The sequence below is a fragment of the Nicotiana tomentosiformis genome, chromosome 1 (genome assembly GCF_000390325.3).
Source record: "Nicotiana tomentosiformis chromosome 1, ASM39032v3, whole genome shotgun sequence".
Classification (NCBI taxonomy): Eukaryota; Viridiplantae; Streptophyta; class Magnoliopsida; order Solanales; family Solanaceae; genus Nicotiana; species Nicotiana tomentosiformis.
The window spans coordinates 69,703,709-69,725,591 of record NC_090812.1 but is presented as its reverse complement, the minus strand read 5'-3'; the positions used below and the strand labels follow the sequence as shown (position 1 = coordinate 69,725,591).

Here is a 21,883-nt window from a genome sequence, read left to right as displayed (position 1 = left end):
TAATATCGAGATGGGTTCCGAAGATGGTATGAACGAGCTTCAGATTTCAGGTATAGGTCAAACACCGAATTCGAAGTCATTATCGAGCTCGGGTCAGAATCGAACTATGATAAGATGATTTCGAGCTTAAGGGTCAGAGGCCAACCGATACCGAGCCCGAATCATCACCTGATTCCGAGTCCACATAGAGCTCTAGAAGAAATATCGACCAGCACTGAGGCTGATCGAGCTCGAGCTCACACACAAGAGCCGTTGCAAACACACTAAGGGAGAGAATCTCAGCAAAAATTAGGGAAAAACTGATTTATCATGGCTTCTCCACTATGTATTTTTAATTATATCTAAAGTAGGATCCTCCACTATAAAGAGGATGACTACATTTCTGTAGAGGACAGTTTTTGGCTTACATTGTAATTCAAGCACCATATTCTCATATATTCAAAAGTTACTCTTTTAAGCTTCATAAATTGATTCATCTTGCTTAGTCCTAAAAATCATCTTCTTTACAACCTTGTTTATTTTGCATTCTTTGCAATCCATATTTGATATTTCTCTTTATCCTTACGATTTGTATTAAGCTATATCACATATCCTTAGAACTACGTACAAATTCAACTCTATCCGTTTTTCGGGTAAACGGTTTGGCGCCCACCGTGGGGCTAAGGATAACAGTGGTTATTTGATACGAATATGCAAAAACACACCGTTTTACGCTTGTTTCCGAAAGTATCTTGGATTTCGGATTAGCAACGACTAACTACCAATCAAATGGCCTTACCTATCGACAACGAAGCTGGTCTTCAAGATGAGAACAACAACTTGACACCCAGTACCGAAAGACCACTTGTCAACGTCGTTGGAGCTCGAATCGAAGTGCCGATAGATATCAATTCGCATGTGGCTATTGAGGCGAACCTACATCTTGAACCTGAAAATAGCATTCATGGTGGCACTCGATCTGCAGCTTGAGATACCCATAACGTCGAGGAAAATGGCATCAGCTTGTGTATGATTTTCGAAATGTTGCAAGCTCAACAGGCAACAATCGCTCAGTTGCAGAGTCAAACCCAGATACCGAGTAGACCGGAGCCCAGCCAACCCCGAGAAATCGCCCATACAACGGAACCAGCTATAGTGAAATCAAATGAGCAGTAGTCGGTGACTAATCCCGAAATTGCTAAGATGTTCGAAGAACTGACCAAACAGATAGAATCGGGAGAGAGAAGGATCGAAGCAAACGACAAAAAGGTGGAGACATACAACTCCAGGGTTGATTAGATCCCAAGGGCACCACCAATATTGAAGGGCTTAGATTCCAAAAAATTATACAAAAGCCTTTCCCCCCAAGCGCGACTCCTAAACCGATCCCAAAGAAGTTTTGCATGCCCAAGATTCCTAAATATAACGAAACTACCGACCCCAACAAACATGTCACCTTATATACATGTGCCATCAAAGGGAATGATCCAGAGGATGATGAGATCGAATCCGTATTACTGAAGAAATTCGGTGAAACCCTGTCAAAGGGAACAATGATATGGTATCATAATTTGGCAATGATCGGCGGGGATTTCGGGAAGCAAAATGAACAAGAAGAACCACAACACATCATTCACATAATCATCGGCGGCGTCGATACCCCTCAAGGGCCAGGGCTTAAACGCACTAAGACATCGATTGTGAGAGAAAAGCGATCTCGAACTCAGGATTACGCACCCATAGGAACATTGTCCTTTAATGATGAAGATGCAGAAGGAGTCATACAACCTCATAATGATGCACTGGTACTATTCGCACTTATGAATAAAACTAAAGTTATGAGTGTGTTAATTGATCCAGGTAGCTCGGCCAACATCATTAGATTGGAGGTCGTACAACAGCTCGGTCTACAGGACCAGATCGTACCTGCGACCTTGGTTCTAAACAGATTCAATATGGTATATGAAACCACCAAAGGCGAGATAATTCTGCCGATAAACGTGGCCGGGACCATCCAGGAAACAAAGTTCCACGTAATCAAAGGCGACATGAGGTACAACACCTTTTATGGAAGGCCATGGATCCATAAAATGAGAGTTGTACCTTTGACCCTACACCAGGTTCTTAAATTCCTAACATCGAGGGGGTCATAACAGTGTACGGAGAGCAACCGGCCGCAAGAGAAATGTTTGTCATCGAGGAAGCGAATCTGATATCCTCGCCTTCGCCAATAAAGGGACCGAGATCAAAAGGGGAACAAGATGCCAAATAGCAATCACATACACCAGCTTTAACCTAACCAGAAAATCAGAAGATCGATGAAGATGATGATCAAAGGATTCCTCGATCCTTTATGCTTCCCGATGATTCCGACGCTACCCAATCAACGATTGAAGAGTTAGAGCAAGTCATATTAATCGAGCATTTGCCCGAACGAAAGGTATACCTGGGAACGAGATTAACCCCCGAACTCAGGAACAAACTTATTCAATTTTTTATCGATAACATGGATTGTTTTGCTTTGTCCCATTTAGATATAACAGGGATCCCACCGGATATAACGACGTATCAGCTAAGCCTGGACCCTAGGTTCCAACCAATAAAGCAAAAGCGAAGGCCCCAATCCAAGGTAAAGAACGCATTCATAAAGGACGAGGTAACTAAACTTCTCAGAATAGGGTCCATTCGGGAGGTGAAATATTTCGAATGATTAGCCAATGTAGTTGTAGTCCCTAAAAAAGGGAACAAACTTAGAATGTGTGTAGATTACAAGGATTTAAACAGGACATGCCCCAAAGATTCTTTTCCACTGCCTAACATCGATCGCATGATCGATGCGACGGCCGACCACGAGATCCTTACTTTTCTCGATGCCTATTCCGGGTATAATCAAATCCAAATGAACCCGGAAGACCAGGAAAAGACTTCATTTGTCACCAAGTATGGAACATATTGTTATAATGTAATGCCCTTCGGGCTAAAAAATGTAGGAGCTACTTACCAACGCCTAGTAAATAAAATGTTCGAGGAAAAAATAGGTAAATCAATGGAATTTTATATTGATGACATGCTAGTTAAGGAAACATTCGGGATTTTAAGGAAATACAACATGAAGCTCAACCCCAAGAAATGTGCTTTCGGGGTCGGTTCAGGCAAATTCCTCGCCTTTATGGTGTCAAATCGGAGGATCGAGATTAACCCCGATAAAATCAAGGCCATCGAATACATCGCCATCGTGGATAGCATAAAAGCCGTGCAGAGGCTAACATGACGGATTGCAACCTTAGGCCGATTCATTTCAAGGTCGTCAGATCGAAGTGACAAATGTTTCTCTCAACTAAAAAAGAAGAATGATTTTGCTTGGACCCCGGAATGCCAACATGCATTAGAGGAATTAAAACGATATTTATCGAGCCCAACACTGCTTCATACTCCAAAAACAGATGAAAAACTTTGCTTGTACTTGGCAGTATCGAAAATAGCGGTAAGTGGTGTCCTAGTTCGAGAAGAGCAAGGTACGCAATTTCCCGTCTATTATGTAAGTCAAACCTTAGGAGAAGCAGAAACTAGATATCCACACTTAGAAAAATTGGCACTTGCACTGATAAGCGCCTCTAGAAAGTTAAGACCGTACTTCCAATGTCACCCCACATGCGTATTGACCACTTACCCACTCCGTAATATTTTGCACAAGCCCGAACTATCAGGCCGATTGGCCAAATGGGCCGTCGAACTCAGTGGGTACGATATCAAATATCAACCCCGTACGACCATCAAGTCTCAAATTTTATCGGACTTCGTGGCTGATTTCACGCCGACCCTCGTACCTGAAGTTAAAAAAGAACTCTTATTGAAATCGGGTACGTCATCGGGAGTATGGACCCTTTTTACGGATGGGGCTTCGAACGTGAAGGGGTCCGGGCTAGGCATCGTTTTAAAGCCACCCACGGGTAACACTATTAGGCGATCTATCAAAACTACTAGGTTGATTAACAACGCGGCCGAGTATGAGGCCATGATTGCAGGTCTCGAGCTAGCTGAAAGCTTGGGAGCAGAAGTCATTGAAGCCAAGTGTGACTCTTTGCTGGTGGTAAATCAAGTAAACAAAACCTTCGAAGTTCGAGAAGATAGAATGCAAAGGTATTTGGACAAACTACAGGTCACTTTGCACCATTTCAAAAAATAGACTTTACAGCATGTTTCACGAGAGCAAAACAGTGAGGCCGATGCAGTTGCAAATTTGGGATCATCGGTCGAGGAAGGCGAGATAAGCTCGGGGACTGTCGTTCAACTCTCGAGATCCGTGATCGAAGAAGGTCATGCCGAGATAAATTCTACAAGCTTAACCTGGGATTGGAGGAATAAGTATATTGAATACTTAAAGGATGGAAAGCTCCCATCAGACCTTAAATATTTGAGGGCCCTACGAACCAAAAGCTACTCGATTCACATTAACTGCAGATGGAACGTTATACCGAAGGATATTCGATGGACCATTGACAGTATGCTTAGGTCCAGGAGACACCGACTACATCCTACGTGAGGTGCACGAGGGCACTTGTGGAAATAACTCTGGTGCCGACTCATTAGTCCGAAAAATAATCAGGGCAGGGTATTATTGGATCGATATGGACAAAGATGCAAAGGAGTTTGTTCGAAAATGTGACAAATGTCAAAGGTTTGCACCAATGATTCATCAGTCCGGAGAGCAACTTCACTCAGTCCTATTCCCATGTCCATTCATGAAATGGGGAATGGATATCGTCGACCCTCTGCTATTGGCCCCAGGTAAAGCTAAGTTCATTCTATTTATGACTCACTATTTCTCTAAATGGGTTGAAGCACATGCGTTCATGAAAGTAAGAGAGAAAGAGGTTATAGACTTTATCTGGGATCATATCGTATGTCGATTCGGGATACCCGCCGAAATAGTGTATGACAATGGGAAACAGTTTGTCGGCAGCAAAGTTACGAAATTCCTCGAATACCACAAAATAAAAAAGATATTATCAACACCGTATCACCCCAGTGAGAGTGGACAGGACGAATCAACGAACAAAACTATCATTCAAAACCTAAAGAAGAGGTTGAACGACGCTAAGGGAAAATGGAGAGAAATTCTACCCGATGTTCTTTGGGCATATCGAACAACATCAAAATCTAGTACTGGGGCAACCCCATTCTCCTTAGTATATGGCTCCGAAGCCTTGATTCCAGTCAAAATCGGGGAACCCAGTGCAAGGTTTCGATATGCAACAAAATAGTCAAATAATGAGTCTATGAACACTAGCCTCGAATTATCGGATGAGAAACTAGAAGTTGCTCTCGTCCAATTAGCCACCCAAAAGAAGTTAATTGAAAGATACTATAATCGAAGAACCAAGCTTCGCCATTTTAAACTCGTGGACCTGGTGCTAAGAAAAGTCACCCTCAGTACCCGAAATCCAAACGAAGGAAAACTAGGACCGAACTGGGAAGGACCGTATCAGGTTCTCGAAAACATCGGAAAAAGATCATAAAAGCTCGGTATCATAAACGGCAAACAACTATCAAGTAATTGGAATGTGTCGCACCTAAAATGATACTACTGCTAAGGTACGAACCTCCCACATTCGTTTACATTTTGAAACTAACCCCTGTAGGAGTCCGATCAAGAGCTAAGATGGATCCTTCAATACAAAGGCCTAGGTCTGAAAGCACGCATTGCACTCTTTTCCCTTAGACAGGTTTCATCCCAAATAGGTTTTTCGGCAAGGTTTTTAATGAGTCAACCATTGATCGTGCTAACTTAAAAACGAATCGACAGCATCCGAGGCCTCTTTACAATTGACCTCGAATACTGGGGGGCATTAGCCCTCAAATATATCAAGTTCGAACCAAGAAAGTTACTTCATAACAATAGGGTTCCGATAGGAAAAATTGTAAGAGCTAAATGGTCAAAACGAACTATGCTCATGTAGTTGGCCCGAGCCCTTACACAAAACATGGACACATGTACAATGACTTGCAAAGAAAAATTTCTTCTTTACCGATATCTTATATCCAAGATTTATTACTCAAACAGGCTTAAGGTAAATCAACGAGTTCGAGCAACACTCACTCAACTATCAAGCCTACGGGCTACATTACTTTGAGTTCAAAATCACTCACTCGACTATTACGCCTACGGGCTACATTACTTCGAGTTCGAAATCACTCACTCGACTATTAAGCCTACAAGCTACATTACTTCGAGCTCAAATCACTCACTCGACTACTACGCCTACGGGCTACATTACTTCGAGTTCAAAATCACTCACTCGACTATCTCGCCTACGGGATACATTACTTCGAGTTCGAAATCACTCACTTGACTATTATGCCTACGGGCTACATTACTTCGAGTTTGAAATCACTCACTCGACTCTTACGCCTATGGGATACATTACTTCGAGTTCGAATCATTCACTCGACTACTAAGCTTACGGGCTACTTTTATTTAGAGTTTGAGCAAACACTCACTCGGCTATTACGCCTACATGCTACATTACTTTGAGTTTGAAATCACTCACTCGTTTATTAAGCCTACGGGCTACATTACTTGGAGTTCGAATCACTCACTAGACTACTACGCCTACGGGCTATATTACTTCGAGTTCGAATCATTCACTCGACTACTAAGCCTATAGGATACTTTTATTTTGAGTTCGAGCAAGCACTCACTCGACCATTATGCCTACGGGATATATTACATCGAGTTCGAATCATTCACTCGACTACTAAGCCCACGGGCTATGTTTATTTCGAGTTCGAGCAAGCACTCACTCGACTATTACACCTACGGGCTATATTACTTCGAGTTCGAATCACTCACTCAACTAATAAGCCTAAGGGCTACATCACTTCAAGTTCAAACAATCACTCAACTCGACTACTAAGCCTATGGGCTACCTTATTTTAGGTTTGAGTAAGCACTCACTCGGCTCTAAAGGCTACGAAGTCCAATTCGATCAAATTTCCTAAATCCTTATGAAAACATTCATAAGGCATGAATAAAATCTTCAAAAGGTAGGAAACAAAACAGAAGCAAGTCGGTAAAAGAAAAAGATATTTATATATATATATATATATATATATATATATATATATATATATATATATATATATAAAAATTGTTTACATGATTGATTACAACATAGAAACTAAGGGCTAAGTTTCTTGGTTATCTCCGGGAGCGGTCTCTTCTCCATCAGGCTCCCCCCATTCTCGGACCCGCTCTTACTCCCATCATCGTCATCATTATCATTATCGTCATCATCGAAAGCCAAGTCTTCAGCATCGACTTTGAGTTCTTTAGCCCTTTTTATCTCTTCAGCGAGATCGAAACCGCGAGCATGGATCTCCTCGAGGGTCTCCCTCCGAGATCGACACTTAGTAAGTTCAGCGACCCAATGTGCTCGAGTATCGGCGGTCTCGGCTGCCTCTCTTGCTTGGACCTGGGCAGCTTCATCATCGGCCCGATAGATGACCACGAGAGCATCCACATCGGCCTTTGCCTTTTCGGCGTTAGATTCGGCCTTAGCAAGTTCAGAGGCCAACTAAGCCTCGAGCTCCTCTATTCTTCTTGCTTGACTTTGCATCCACATCGGCCTTTGCCTTTTCGGCGTTAGATTCGGCCTTAGCAAGTTCAGAGGCCAACTAAGCCTCGAGCTCCTCTATTCTTCTTGCTTGACTTTTCTCCTTCATACTTTGAAGTTGGTTTTCGGCCGATGATAATTGGAATCGAGCAGCTTCTTTCTCTACAGCAAAGCGATCCATACCTTCTTTCCACTTCAAAGACTCCGCTTTTATCACATCGACCTCCTCACGAATTTTCCCGATCATCTCAATTTTCTGCTGCAACTGTGAGACCAAAAAGTTAGCCATTGTTCCGGTATCGAGCCCATAGGCTTTTAAAAGTATCATTACTTGCTCTGACAGATCAGTCTAATCTTGGTAAGCCTTGGCCAACTCAGCTCGGAAGTCTTTTATTTCCTCTCCCCTTTGCCCTAAGAGGAGTTTAAGAGAGTTCCTCTCCTCCGTAACCCATTGAAGGTCGGCCTCATATCGACTCAGCTCGGTTCAGGACCGAGAACATGCTTCTCGATGAACTGCCACGGCCTGCAAAGAAAGAAGAAACGAAGTTAGAAAAGAAAAGCAATCATAAAGGTAATGCCAACAAAATAATTTAAGGCTTACCTGATTCAAAGTCTGCTGCACTCTATGAAAAAGATCTGATGCATCACTTGTACCGATAGCATCCTCGACACCGGTAAACAGGTCACGAAAAGGATCCTCTCCATCATGAGACCTGTCTAGTTCAAGGCCCCCCAAAGCTTAGGCTTCCCGAATTGCCCCTGCGGAAAAAGCAGGGAAGGTGGGCGAGTCTTCGATTGCTACTGCCCCAAGTGAATCACTTGGAGCATTTTCTTCGGTTCGAAGAGATTGAGGGATAGACCCTTCAGATATATCCCCCATCTGTTGGCTTCGATGGGAAGCATTTTCGATCTCCAATAACTCGGGGACTCTGGCTGAATCTTTTTCCGATATATCCTAAGTTCGAGGCGGAGCCTTATGAACCACCATCAATCCAGCTGCCTGTGGAATGTCGGTGGTCTTCTTCGTTCGGGCTGCCAGCGGACCCATCATTTTCTTTTTCTTCTTCGTCTTCATCCCTTAGACGTAGAACTGATTCTACGGTCAAAAGAATGGTATTCTTGTTCGGCTTACGAGCCGTCCTCTTCTTCGATTTTGGATCTTCGGGAACAAAGGCTCTTTTCCTCTTATTATCTTTCACCGGCTTTGGGACAGAGGCCTCTTCCTTAACAGACGCGGGCCTCAAAATTGCATATTTGCCTACACCTACATACGGAAAATTTTATTAAAATGTATGGAAAACATCTTGTTCAAACTACCAAAAAATACGAGAAAGGGGCTTACCATGGTGTTTGGCCTCCCATCGGCCCTTTGACAAGTCATACCATGAGCGCTCGGCGTATGAGGAGGTCGAAACCAGATCCCGTACCCAGTTCATGAGATCGGGAACTGCGCCGAGCATCCAGGGAACCGCTGCATCACAAACGAGGGGATATCGGTGAGAAAGGAAATGAAAGGACAAAATAGTAGGAGATAACAGCAGAATTACACTTACGCTTCATGTTCCACTCCTCGGGAAAAGGCATCTTTTCAGTCGGAATCAGGTCCAAAGTCCTTACTCGAACGAACCTGCCCATCCAGCCTCGATCCCTATCCTCATCTATGCTCGAGAACAGAGCCTTGGTAGCTCGACGTTAAAGTTTTATTAACCCTCCTCAAAAAAGGCGAGGACGGTACAATCAGATGAGATGATCGAGGGTGAAAGGCATCCCCTCAATTTTGTTCCCAAAGTATCGGATCAAAATAATGATACGCCAAAAAGAAGGATGGATCTGGCATAGGGTACATAACGTCGAGGGGACATAACGTGAAAGGGTAAGTGTACACACTTAAAAACCCTCTCACGTGAGTAGTAATATCCTCTTCGGTAGATGGCACTACCACTTCTTTGTTCCCCCAGTTACAATATTTTTTTATCTGCTCCATATACCCTCAGTTATCGAACAAATATATCTCGATACGGGCTCACATTGGCCAGGAACCGGTGAACCTTTATCGAGTTTGAAATCGGAGGTAAGAACACACGCCGCCGGAACGCACTCCTCAGGTCGTGGATCCACCGGTGTTTTGTCGGTGGCAGATTGGGAAGAAGAAGCTTTTTATTTTTGGGGGACGGTTTTTGATGACTTCACCATTTTTGGATTTAAAGAAGGTGACAAAGATTTGGTGGTTTAGAAGAAGACTTTTGCAGAAAAGAGTCACAGATCAGCGAATGAACTCAGAAGAGACGAAAAAGAACTTAAAGTTTTTTTGAGGATTGAAGAAGTAAAAGTGATAAATGGTGGACGGAAGGGCTATTTATAGATTGAAGCAATGACAGTTCAGTATGAGCGGTGGCCGGCCACCGTCTCACACGCATTAAATGCCTTGGTAAGCTAAACTGACAGATAGCTATCACGGACGCCATGGTCGGGCTTGATGCAAACGTCAACGCTTATCCAATCGAGCCATTGAGAAAATATATCGTTTCTAACCACATCCTTCCCGAGAAATGAGGGGACTATCTGTATAAAGTCGAAATAGATTTCGGCCTTCATACAATTGATCGAGATCGAAACATAATGGATCGAAGAAAGACTTCGTAATATCGAGATGGGTTCCGAAGATGGTATGAACGAGCTTTAGATTTCAGGTATAGGCCAAACACCGAGTTTGAAGTCATTATCGAGCTCGGATCCGAATCAAACTATGATGAGATGATTTCGAGCTTAAGGGGCAAAGGCCAACCGATACCGAGCCCGAATCATCACCTGATTCCGAGTCCACATCGAGCTCTAGAAGAAATACTGACCAAAACCGAGGCCGATCGAGCTCGAGCTCACAGACAAGAGCCGTTGCAAACACACTAAGGGAGAGAATCTCGGTGAAAATTAGGGAAAAGCTAATTTATCATGGGTTCTCTACTATGTATTTTTAATTATATCTAAAGCAGGATCCCTCCACTATAAAGAGGATGACTACATTTCTGTAGAGGGCAGTTCTTTGGCTTATATTGTAATTCAAGCACCATATTCTCCTATATTCAATAGTTACTCTTTTAAACTTCATAAATTGATTCATCTTATTTAGTCCTAAAAATCATCTTCTTTACAACCTTGTTTATTTTGTATTCTTTGCAATCCATATTTGTTATTTCTATTTATCCTTATGATTTGTATTAAGCTATATCACATATCCTTAGAACTACGTACAAATTCAGCTCTATCCATTTTTTGGGTAAACAAAATCAATAGTGGATAAATAAACTTGAACGAAAGAAGTACCTTTTATCGCTACAGTTCTTATACATCATTATATAAATAGTGCATCACCAATATATTTTTTCACACAGTGGTTATACTTCTTTATACACTTTAATACACCTATATATACTATATACATGTGTTGTGTAAAAGTGTATAAACGTCACTAGACGAATTTCTTCTATGATTTTTAGTTGCAATTCTTGTTCTAAATCAGTTCAAATCTCAACCAAAATGACTTTAAATTTTGTAGACGACCTCCTTAGACTATTTCTAACAATTCTAAGTAATAAACACTTCTAATTTCTCATAACATCAGATTCTGTTCTATTTTTCACCACATAAATCTGTTGGATTTGAGCTGAGGTTTGATTCACAATTACTGATTTAGAGAGGTTAGAATTAGTAATGCCAAAAAGTTTGTAATGATAACATTTCAAAAAGTTTTGGAAAATGATTTGGGGAATGAGTAGTTAATGATAAGGATTAAACAGAATATCTTTTTCTCGATTTGTTAAAATAAACAAGTAAAAATAAAAATATATTTTTAATATAGCGAACAAGTAAAAATGAATGGAGGGGGTACTCTCAAATTTCTTCTTTCACCATAATCTTGATAGTACTAATAATTAAAAAGGTAACCTTTGAGAATTGAAGACCCTTTAGAGCAGTACAAAAAATTAGGACCATAAAAGAGAAACTGTTATAAGAAATATCAAATTATGGTGGATGCCTACTCTTCCTCCATGATCTTCATCTCAAATTCTTAATGACATATTCAATAACATATTTTCTATGTTTAATGACATATTCAATACCATATTTTTTTTACTTTTCATGCCTATATAAAGGCCTTGTAATAGATAGGAAAATACACACAATTGAAGAAGAAATAAGAATCTCTCCTCTCTTTCTCTCTATATCTCTTAGCTTGCTTTTCCTTGTTCTATATTGTTACTTTGAGCTATATTTCATAATACGTTATCATCACGAGACTCTACCGTCTCAAGAAGCTCTTGGAGAAGACTAAGCAAATATGGATATCTCTCAAAACAAACTTTGATCAAATTTCAATTGTAAAAATATTTGCTTAATTGATTCATGTACGACACATACAATATTCAAAGAGAAGAAATATTTCTCTCATTTAGGTATGTGTAAGGCAGATGTTATTATAATTTCTGGTAGTAGTAATCTAATTGAAGGCTCTGGCAGAGCCACTATAACTCTGCCTAATGGAACAATACTTATCATAGAGAATATAATATTCTCCTCTAAGTCCAAGAGGAACTTGTTGAATTTTAAAGATATCCGTCGAAATGAATATCATATTGAGATAATAGGTGAGAATAATATCGAATATCTCATTGTTACCAAGAATGTCTCTGGCTAGAAAAGGATTATTGAGAAGTTCTCATCTTTATCTTGTGGCATGTATTGGACAAGAATTAGTACAATTGAGGCACATTCTATCGTAAACCAAAAGGCTATTGATTCCAATACTTTTGTATTTTGGCATGATCGATTGGGAGATCCTGGAACAATTATGATGAGACAAATTATAGAAAACTCAAATGGGCATCCATTAAAGAATTTAAAGATTCTTTTAAATAATGAATTTTCTTGCACTTCTTGTTATCAAGGCAAGTTAATTATTAGACCATCGCCAACAAAGGTTGGGATTGAGTCCCCTGCATTTTTAGAACGTATACAAGGGGATATTTGTGGACCTATTCACCCACCTAGTGGGTCGTTTAAGCATTTTATGGTCTTAATAGATGCATCTTCTAGATGGTCTAATGTGTGCCTATTGTCATCTTGCAACCTGGCGTTTGCAAAATTAATGGCACAAATAATTCGATTACGGGCACAATTTCCCGATAATCCAATTAAGTCTGTTCGACTTGATAATTTTGCTGAGTTTTTATTCCAAGAATTTAATGATTATTGCTTATCAATTGGGATAAAAGTGGAACATCATATAGCTCATGTTCACACTCAAAATGGCCTTGCAGAGTCTTTGATTAAACGTCTGCAATTGATAGCAAGACCGTTACTCATGAAAATAAAATTACCCACTTCTGTTTGGGGTCATGTCATTTTGCATGCATCAATGCTAATTTGTCTCAGACAGACAAATTATCATAAATATTTCCTGTTGCAATGTTTTGGGTCATGAACCTAATATATCTCATCTAAATTTTTTTGGATACGGTGTATATGTGCCTGTAGCACCGCCATATCGCACCAAGATGGGTACCCAAAGAAGGTTAGGAATATATGTTGGCTTTGAATCGCCTTCAATTATTCGCTACCTTGAAACACTAACGGAAGATTTGTTCACTGCTCGATTTGTATATTGTCGATTCGATGAGGCATTTTCCCCAAAATTAGGGGGAGAAAATGGTGAAACCAAATGTGGAATTTTGTGGAAAAATACATCATAGTCTCATCTTGATCCACGTGACTCTATTTGTGAAAAAGAGGTGCAAAAGATTATACATTTGCAGAAAATAGAAAATCAGATGTCATATGCATTTACTGATCTGAAAAGGATAACAAAATTACATATCCATGCATAGAATGTTCCAATCCGTATTGATGTCCCTGTTGGACAATCTTTAGTGTCATAGCTAATAAGTCAAAAACACTCCTAAAGCGTGGCAGACCGTTAGTTTCTAAGGATCGGAATCTTAGAAAAAGGAAAATAAATGATCAAGATGACACTACGAATGAGTCTCATAAAGAAACCCATGATTTAACCAATCCTAAAATTCATGAGGAAATCAATGAGCCTGAGACTCAAGAAAATAAGGAACTATCAATAAACCCAATCGATATTGAGACAGATTTGAATCGATTGAATATAGTTGTGGATTGTGTCTTTGCATACAATGTTGCATCTAGCATTATGCAAGATAATGAGGATCGTGAACCTCAATCCGTTGGAGAATGTCGACAAAGAGGTGATTGGCCAAAATGGCAAGAAGCAATCCAATCTGAGTTGGATTCACTTGCAAAACGTGAAGTTTTTGGGTCTGTAGTCCAAACACCTAATGGTGTTAAACCTGTTGGCTATAAATGGGTCTTTGTACGTAAAAGTAATGAGAAAAATGAGGTACAAAGATATAAGGCACGCCTTGTTGCACAAGGATTTTCACAAAGGCCAGGTGTCGATTATGAAGAGACGTATTCTCCTCTTATAGATGCTATAATGTTCCGTTATCTCATTAGTCTTGTTGTCCATGAAAAGCTTTACATGCATTTAATGGATGTGGTTACAACCTACCTTTACATTTCACTTGATAATGAGATATACATAAAAAATTCCCGAGGGATTTAAAATGCCTGACGCGCATAATTCAAAGTCCAGGGAAATATTTTCAATCAAATTGCAAAGATCTTTGTATGGTCTAAAGCAATCAGGAAGAATGTAGTATAACCGCCTTAGTGAATACTTATTAAAGGAAGGTTATATAAATGATGCCGTTTGTCCATGTGTTTTTATAAAGAAAACAAAATCGGAGTTTGTTGTACTTTCTGTATATGTTGATGACATAAACCTTATTGGAACTCCTACAGAACTCCAAAAGGCAATTGATTATTTAAAGAAGGAATTCGAGATGAAAGATCTCGGAAAGACAAAATTATGTCTCGGTTTGCAAATTGAACATTTGGCAAACGGAATTTTTGTTCATCAATCTGCCTACATAGAAAAGGTATTAAAATAATTTTACATAGATGGAGCACATCCATTAAGTACTCCAGTGGTTGTTCGATCACTTGATGTGAATAAGGACTCGTTCCGACCTCAAAAAAAGAATGAAGAGTTTCTTGGTCCTGAAGTACCATATCTTAGTGCAATTGATGCACTAATGTATCTTGCTAATACTATAAGGCCTGACATAACTTTTTCAATTAATGTCTTAGCAAGATATAGCTCTGCTCCTACAAGAAGACATTGGAATGGAATCAAATACATATTGTGGTATCTAAACTACCATTATGGGCTTATTTTATGGCAATGATTGCAATCCCGATCTTGTTGGTTATGCCGATACTGGGTATTTATCTGACCCACACAAGGCTCGATCTCAAACATATTATGTGTTTACATGTGGACGCACTGCAATATCTTGGCGATCGACTAAGCAATCAATCGTGGCTACTTCATCTAATCATGCTGAGATAATTGCTATTCATGAAGCAAGTCGAGAATGTGTATGGTTGAGGTATGTAATACACCTTATTCGAGACAAATGTGATTTGAAGTGTGACAAATTACCCATAATTTTGTATGAAGACAATGCAACATGCATAGCTCAATTGAAGGGAGGATTCATAAAACGAGATAGAACAAAGCACATTTCATCAAAGTTATTTTTCACACATAATTTTAAAAGAATGGTGATATCAATGTGCAATAGATTCATTCAAGTGATACTATGGCTGATTTGTTCACCAAATCTCTACCGACGTTAACCTTCAAGAAACTAGTGTATAAAATTGAGATGCAAAGGCTCAAGGATGTGAACCGATGCTCTCATTAGGGGGAGTTGATACGCGTTATACTCTTTTTCCCTTATAAGGTTTTATCCCACTGGGTTTTCCTTGCAAGGTTTTTAATGAGGCAACCAAAAAGCGTATTTCTAAATAAGTGTATTCTTTTTCCTTCACTAGAATTTTTTTTCTAATAAGGTTTTAACGAGGCACATTATCTATGGACATCCAAGGGGGAGTGTTATAAGAAATATCAAATTATAGTGAATGTCTATTCTCCCTCCATGATCTTCATCTCAAATGCTTAATGACATATTCAATGACATATTTTCTACGTGTTAATGACATATTTTCTTCACTTTTCATGCCTATATAAAGGCCTTGTAATAGATAGAAAAATACACACAATTGAAAAAGAAATAAGAATTTCTCATCTCTTTCTCTTTATATCTCTTAACTTGTTTTTCCTTGTTCTATGTTGTTACTTTGAGTTATATTTCATAACAGAAACTATGATCCCAAATTAAAAATTTTGCTTGAGATGATTATATTAATGTATTTAGAAATTCGGTTAGTCTTTTGAAAGTAGTCTAATAAGGACAAAAAGAGTAGGGTAAGCATTATTTTCTATTCAATAAACTTGCTCCACATATTATGCTCTACAGTGAACTTTTCTGAATATGGTCAAATTTGTAATTGCTGATATCTACAATAGAAATAGACACTCATTTTGTAAAAGCGATTGCACACTTATAAGAAATATATATAAATTGCACTCGATTGATAATATGTAGAAAGAATATCTTTAAATGGAGACGCGAATTTTGGAGAAGAAAGTTTAGGTTCTACTTTTAACATGTTGAAATTTGACAGTAAAGGAGACACAATGTGTTTGGACAGTAAAACTAATTACATTGTTTGGACCTTATATAATGAAATTTAAATTAATAATATTTAATTTTAAAAAATTAAATTTGAAATTAGTTAACTTGGAAATGAAATTGTTCTTATTTATTATTGATGCTTCATACTAAGAATTTAATTCTCAAATAAAATGCTTTACATAGAATTGCAACAATTTTGAACTGTTTAAACTAGAGATATTTTTGACTTGAGATTACATATAATTGTGTCCTAGCTTTTCTTTCTAGTCACATTTTGCCCCTGCTTTATTTTCATCACTTAAGTTCCCTACTATAAATAAAACTGGATGAATATGGCCAACTTCAAAAGTTTCTAATGGTACCAGGAGTCCAGGACGGTATTACAACTGAGAATGACAGAGATATAATTTAACCAACATATACATATAGACACTAATTGCTCACATATTTAATTCTAATTTACAAAAAAAGGATAGGCAGCATGTTGCAAGTAGCCTTGAAAGGCATAAAACTATCACTATACGCAAAACTAACATGGGAAATTGAAACGCCGAGTTAAACTATCATACGCTCTCTCTATTTAAACAGCTTATCTATTTGCTTTGTGAACTCACAAATTCTCTTGGTCTTAAATTCCAAGAAAGAACTTTGAAAACACAGAACACAAATATGGGCTCACAAGGCACAATACCACCTATTCATGTCTTTATGATCTCATTCCCAGGCCAAGGCCATGTCAATCCTCTACTTAGACTTGGCAAACTTCTAGCTGCCAAAGGTATTCTCGTTACCTTTTCTACAACCGAAAGTCACGGTGCTCAAATGAGAAAAGCCAATAAAAACATAAGTGATGAGCCAACTCCCTATGGTTCAGGTATGATAAGATTTCAATTCTTTGATGATGCTTGGGATTATTCTAAGCCCGAGGGAACCGACCTCGGGTTATACATGCAACATCTAGAGTCAGCGGGTACAGAACGCCTCAATCAAATGATTGAGGAAAACGAGAAACAGGGTCGCCCTGTTTTTTGTCTTATAAATAATCCTTTTATTCCTTGGGTTTCTGATGTTGCTGAAAGTCTTGGAATTCCTAGTGCTGTCCTTTGGGTTCAATCTGCTGCTAGCTTTTCTTGTTATTACCATTATCTCCATAAATTAGCTGAATTCCCTACTGAATCAAACCCCGAGCTTGAAGTTCAACTTCCCGCTATGCCTCTACTCAAACATGACGAAATTCCTAACTTCTTGCACCCTTTTTCTTCTTCTCGCTATATTATGTTGAAAAAGGTTATTTTGGGTCAATTCAAAAAATTATCTAGTCCATTTTGTATACTAATGGATACTTTCCAAGAACTTGAACTTGAACTCGTTGAGCAACTTTCCAAAATATGTCCTATTAAAACTATCGGTCCATTATTCAAGCACCCTAAATTAGTTTCCCCTAATGGATCCTCACAAGATTTTCGTGGCGATTTGTTCAAAGCCGATAGCGGTGTAATACAATGGCTCGATTCAAAACCAATGTCCTCTGTTGTGTATATTTCATTTGGGAGTATAGTCTTATTGAAGCAAGAACAAGTTGATGAAATGGCCTATGGGTTGTTGAATTCAGGGCTGAATTTTTTGTGGGTAATGAAAGAACCTTACACAGGGACAGGTTTTTTACCAGTTAAATTACCAGATGGATTTTTGGACAAAGCTGGTGATAGGGCTAAAATTGTACAATGGTGTCCACAAGAACAAGTGTTGGCACATCCATCTTTAGCATGTTTTTTGACCCATTGCGGATGGAATTCGACTATGGAATCACTAGCAATTGGTACACCAATTATTGCTTTTCCTCAATGGGGTGATCAAGTACTTGATGCTAAGTATTTAGTGGACGTATTTAAAGTTGGGATTCGCCTGTGTAGAGGTGAGGACGAAAATAGAATTATTCCTCGAGAGGAAGTTGAGAATTGCGTGAGGGAGGCGACGAGCGGAGCAAAGGCGGCGGAGATGAAAGAAAATGCGTTGAAGTGGAAGAAAGCGGCGGAGGATGCGGTGGCTGAAGGTGGCTCCTCCCAGCAGAATCTGCAGGCTTTTATTGACGATATCATCACAACATGTACTGCTGAAAAGTTCAAGAAATCTGGCCTGTACTAAATGTTTTTATGGTCCAAAACAGGAGATCGACCACCTTAGAAATTATAGTACTTAACTAGTTGAATTAAAGTTGTGTATTTAATATTTGAAACATCGAATTAGACTATGTTTCCAGTTTGTTATAATAATAATAATAGATCCACATTGTCCGTTTGACTGCTAAAGGAAGCTAGCTTTCTTCTAGAAACTCAACGTGAGAATTAATAATATTTTCTTAAACATGTTAGCTTCCAGATAAATCCTGATAAATTAAGTGTTAAAAGTAGTGATTTATGCGATTAGTTATGTACTTACACTGGTTAGGTTCGATAATCAATTTTTTGTGATTGGGCAAATGTTGTTGAATTAGAATTTCTTGTTTTGGGATGTACTAGGGGATCAAACATGAAGCAACTGTTTTGTATACTTGTATTGTTATATATCCATCACTGTATTGAGTATTGGATTTTTTTTTTTCTCGAGTGAAGTTCAATGGTCGAACTTAAAATTTGGTAACGGAAACAATTAGTCATTTGACAATTTAATTAATTTTAAGAACAATTGTGACCCCCTAAATTTTTTCTAAACTTTCTTGAGAAAATTCTGAAGTGTACTTTGGTCATTTTAGGTAAAGATGAAAGAGCTTAGATATTATTGTAAAGAGGAAATTAATTCTGATTCCAAAGTCATTTTTGAAACAAATTTTAAATAAATAAGCAAATATGAAATTTCAATAAACATAACGAATACTTTCTCCATCCTAATTTGAGTGATTAGTATTTCCTTTTTAGTCTCTCCCAATAAAGATGTTATTTTTATATTTATGAATGATTTAACTTTAAAAAAATTTATTTATCATTAATTAATTAATGAGAAAAGTTTTATAGCTACAGGAATTTCTATAAAATATTTTAGACCATACATTTTAAAATTATTTTTTTTCTTTCTTAAACTTTTTATCTAGTCAAACACCATTACATAAAAGGAGATTATAGATATTGATTATTTTCTTTTATTTGGTGTACGAGCACAAAAAACGTGAAACAAAGTTGCTTATTGCGAGGTAGAGTTGAAAATATTTCTGGTTATGCCAAATACTGTTAGAACATGCGCAACGGAAGCAAACAAATAAATCAGGCATCAAATACATGTAAACTAGACAATGCTATAACTGTTAGATTAGAAGCACTAACCTCTTGAAATCGTTGCACAAATCCTCCACACAGCTAGAATCCAGGGTTGCAGTCTTCTGCTATATGCCTAGTAAAACCTTGGGCGAATTTATTTTGAGTGGGCAAGAACAATACAACTCTAAAAAGTGAGTTATTGGGTGAAATTAGTCTTCCTTAAATAGACTAGTTTTTGGCCGAAAATCAGCTCCAAAAACGTGTAGGATTCTACTTGCACCTCTTACTCTACCGGATGATTTTTCTTCCAAGTCACTTTTTACCCAAGTTAAGTCCAGATTTTTACTAGGTATAGTAGGGACCACATAAATAATAAGAGGCTACTAATTATAGCATTAATTCGAAATTAGCATAAATTAGTTCTTACTATAATTAATTGCAGTTTATTCCACAAAAAAACTGCAATTGAACTCCTAAATATGAATTTCAAAAATTCAGTAACACTTATTTTAATTCCCCATGTTAAGATCTCAAATATCAATTAATTAAATTAAATCACTAAAAATTTAATTTAATCAACTAATTAAATCCTTTATAATTCCGCTTAAACTATTTCATGTGATGGATACAAAATCTACCGGCCTGGTTTTTACACAAAAACTTATAAACTCACATAAAGGAGTATTGTCAAACTCAAAACCAAGTCATGGATTCTATCAACTAATTATTATTTCACAAATGTTATTCGTTATTGTCCAATCTATTAGACATACACAAACTCTGAATAGAGTCGTAACTTTTGATAAATCAAAACAATAAATAAATTACATTGGTCATAATAATTATATCAAGATTAGGAGTATAAGCTCATTTAATGAATAAGAGAAAATATTTTATATATATATTCAGTACAAAAACATCTTTTCTCTACTTGGTCCGTTCAATATACACTAAGTATATTAGCACAAGAAGTCGGAGTAAAACCACTCCCATAATCAAGACAAATTATACCATAATCTTGTGCTACAATCATCAAGATATTTTGTCCAATAATATCTTTGATTGTGAACATAGTTTATTAATTATGTGAACCAATAATTTAATCTTTTGTCCATGAGTTAAGACTCCATACACTAAATTATCTATTACATAACTAAAAGGACACACATGTAACAAATAATCTATTTAAAATAGTACTTTATTGAATTGAATAAATTTATTTAAATAATTATTCCACAAAGAATAAAACAATATGGTTAATAGTATATCCCAACAATCTCCCACTTAGACTCATAACCATGCGTCTACTACTCTAATACCCATTCCTTCTACATGCTTGTCAAAAATCTTCTGTGTCAAGCTCTTTGTAAACGGGTCTGCCAAATTTTCCTCTGGCGCAATCTTCAATACTCTTGTATCACCTCTCTGAGTTATGTCCCGAATTAAGTGATATTTACGCTCAATATGCTTACTCCTTTTATGGCTTCTTGGTTCCTTCGAGTTTGCAACTGCACCACTATTGTCACAATAAAGTACAATCGGTGCTTGAACCGAAGGAACTACATTAAGCTCTTTTAGAAAGTTCCTGAGCCAAACAGCCTCTTTAGCTGCCTCAGATGCAGCCACATGTTCGGTTTCCATGGTGGAATCAACAACACATAATTGCTTGATGCTCCTCCACCTCCTAAGGTAAAAACATATCCTGAGCTAGATTTTCTAGAATCTCTAACTGACTGAAAATCTGAATTAGTATAGCCAATGGGTGCAAGATCACCTGAGTGATACACCAACATATAATCCCTAGTCCTTTTCAAGTACTTGATTATATGCTTAACGGCAGTCCAGTATTCTCGTCCAGGGTTAGACTGAAATCTACTAACCATGCCAACAGCAAAGCAGATATTAGGTCTGGTACATAGCATAGCATACATGAGACTCCCTACAGCAGAAGCATAAGGGATCACCTTCATCTTTTCTATCTCATCAATCATTTTTGGGGACTGATCTTTCGACAGAGAGATTCCATGTCTAAAAGGGACAAAGCCTTTCTTGGAATCTTGCATGCTAAACCTGGTAAGAATAGTATCAATATAAAGTACTTGGAATAAGCCTAATATCCTTTGCTTGCGATCTCGCATAAGCTTGATCCCAAGGATATGTGCCGCATGTCCCAAGTCTTTCATATCGAAACGTGAGGACAACCATTCCTTTACTGAATTCAACATGCTCACATTGTTTCCTATGAGCAAAATATCATCTACGTATAAAACCAAAAATGTAACTTTATCTCCATCCCACTTCTTATAGACACATGACTCATTTTCACATTGATCAAAACCGAAGGTTTTAATTG

At 38.1% G+C, this 21,883-nt stretch overlaps 1 protein-coding gene across 1 annotated transcript; it reads left to right on the top strand.

Moving 5' to 3' along the window:
* The first annotated feature begins 16,820 nt into the window (after window positions 1–16,820).
* On the top strand, window positions 16,821–18,588 carry LOC104107213 (gallate 1-beta-glucosyltransferase 84A24-like). The gene has a single exon (XM_009615952.4). It carries the CDS (start codon window positions 16,949–16,951, stop codon window positions 18,422–18,424), a length of 1,476 nt encoding a protein of 491 aa, XP_009614247.1. The 5' UTR covers window positions 16,821–16,948; the 3' UTR covers window positions 18,425–18,588.
* The last annotated feature ends 3,295 nt before the right edge of the window (window positions 18,589–21,883 follow it).

Coding starts and splice junctions, on each gene's coding strand:
- LOC104107213 (XM_009615952.4), top strand. CDS start 16,949: ATGGGCTCACAAGGCACAATACCACCTATTCATGTCTTTATGATCTCA.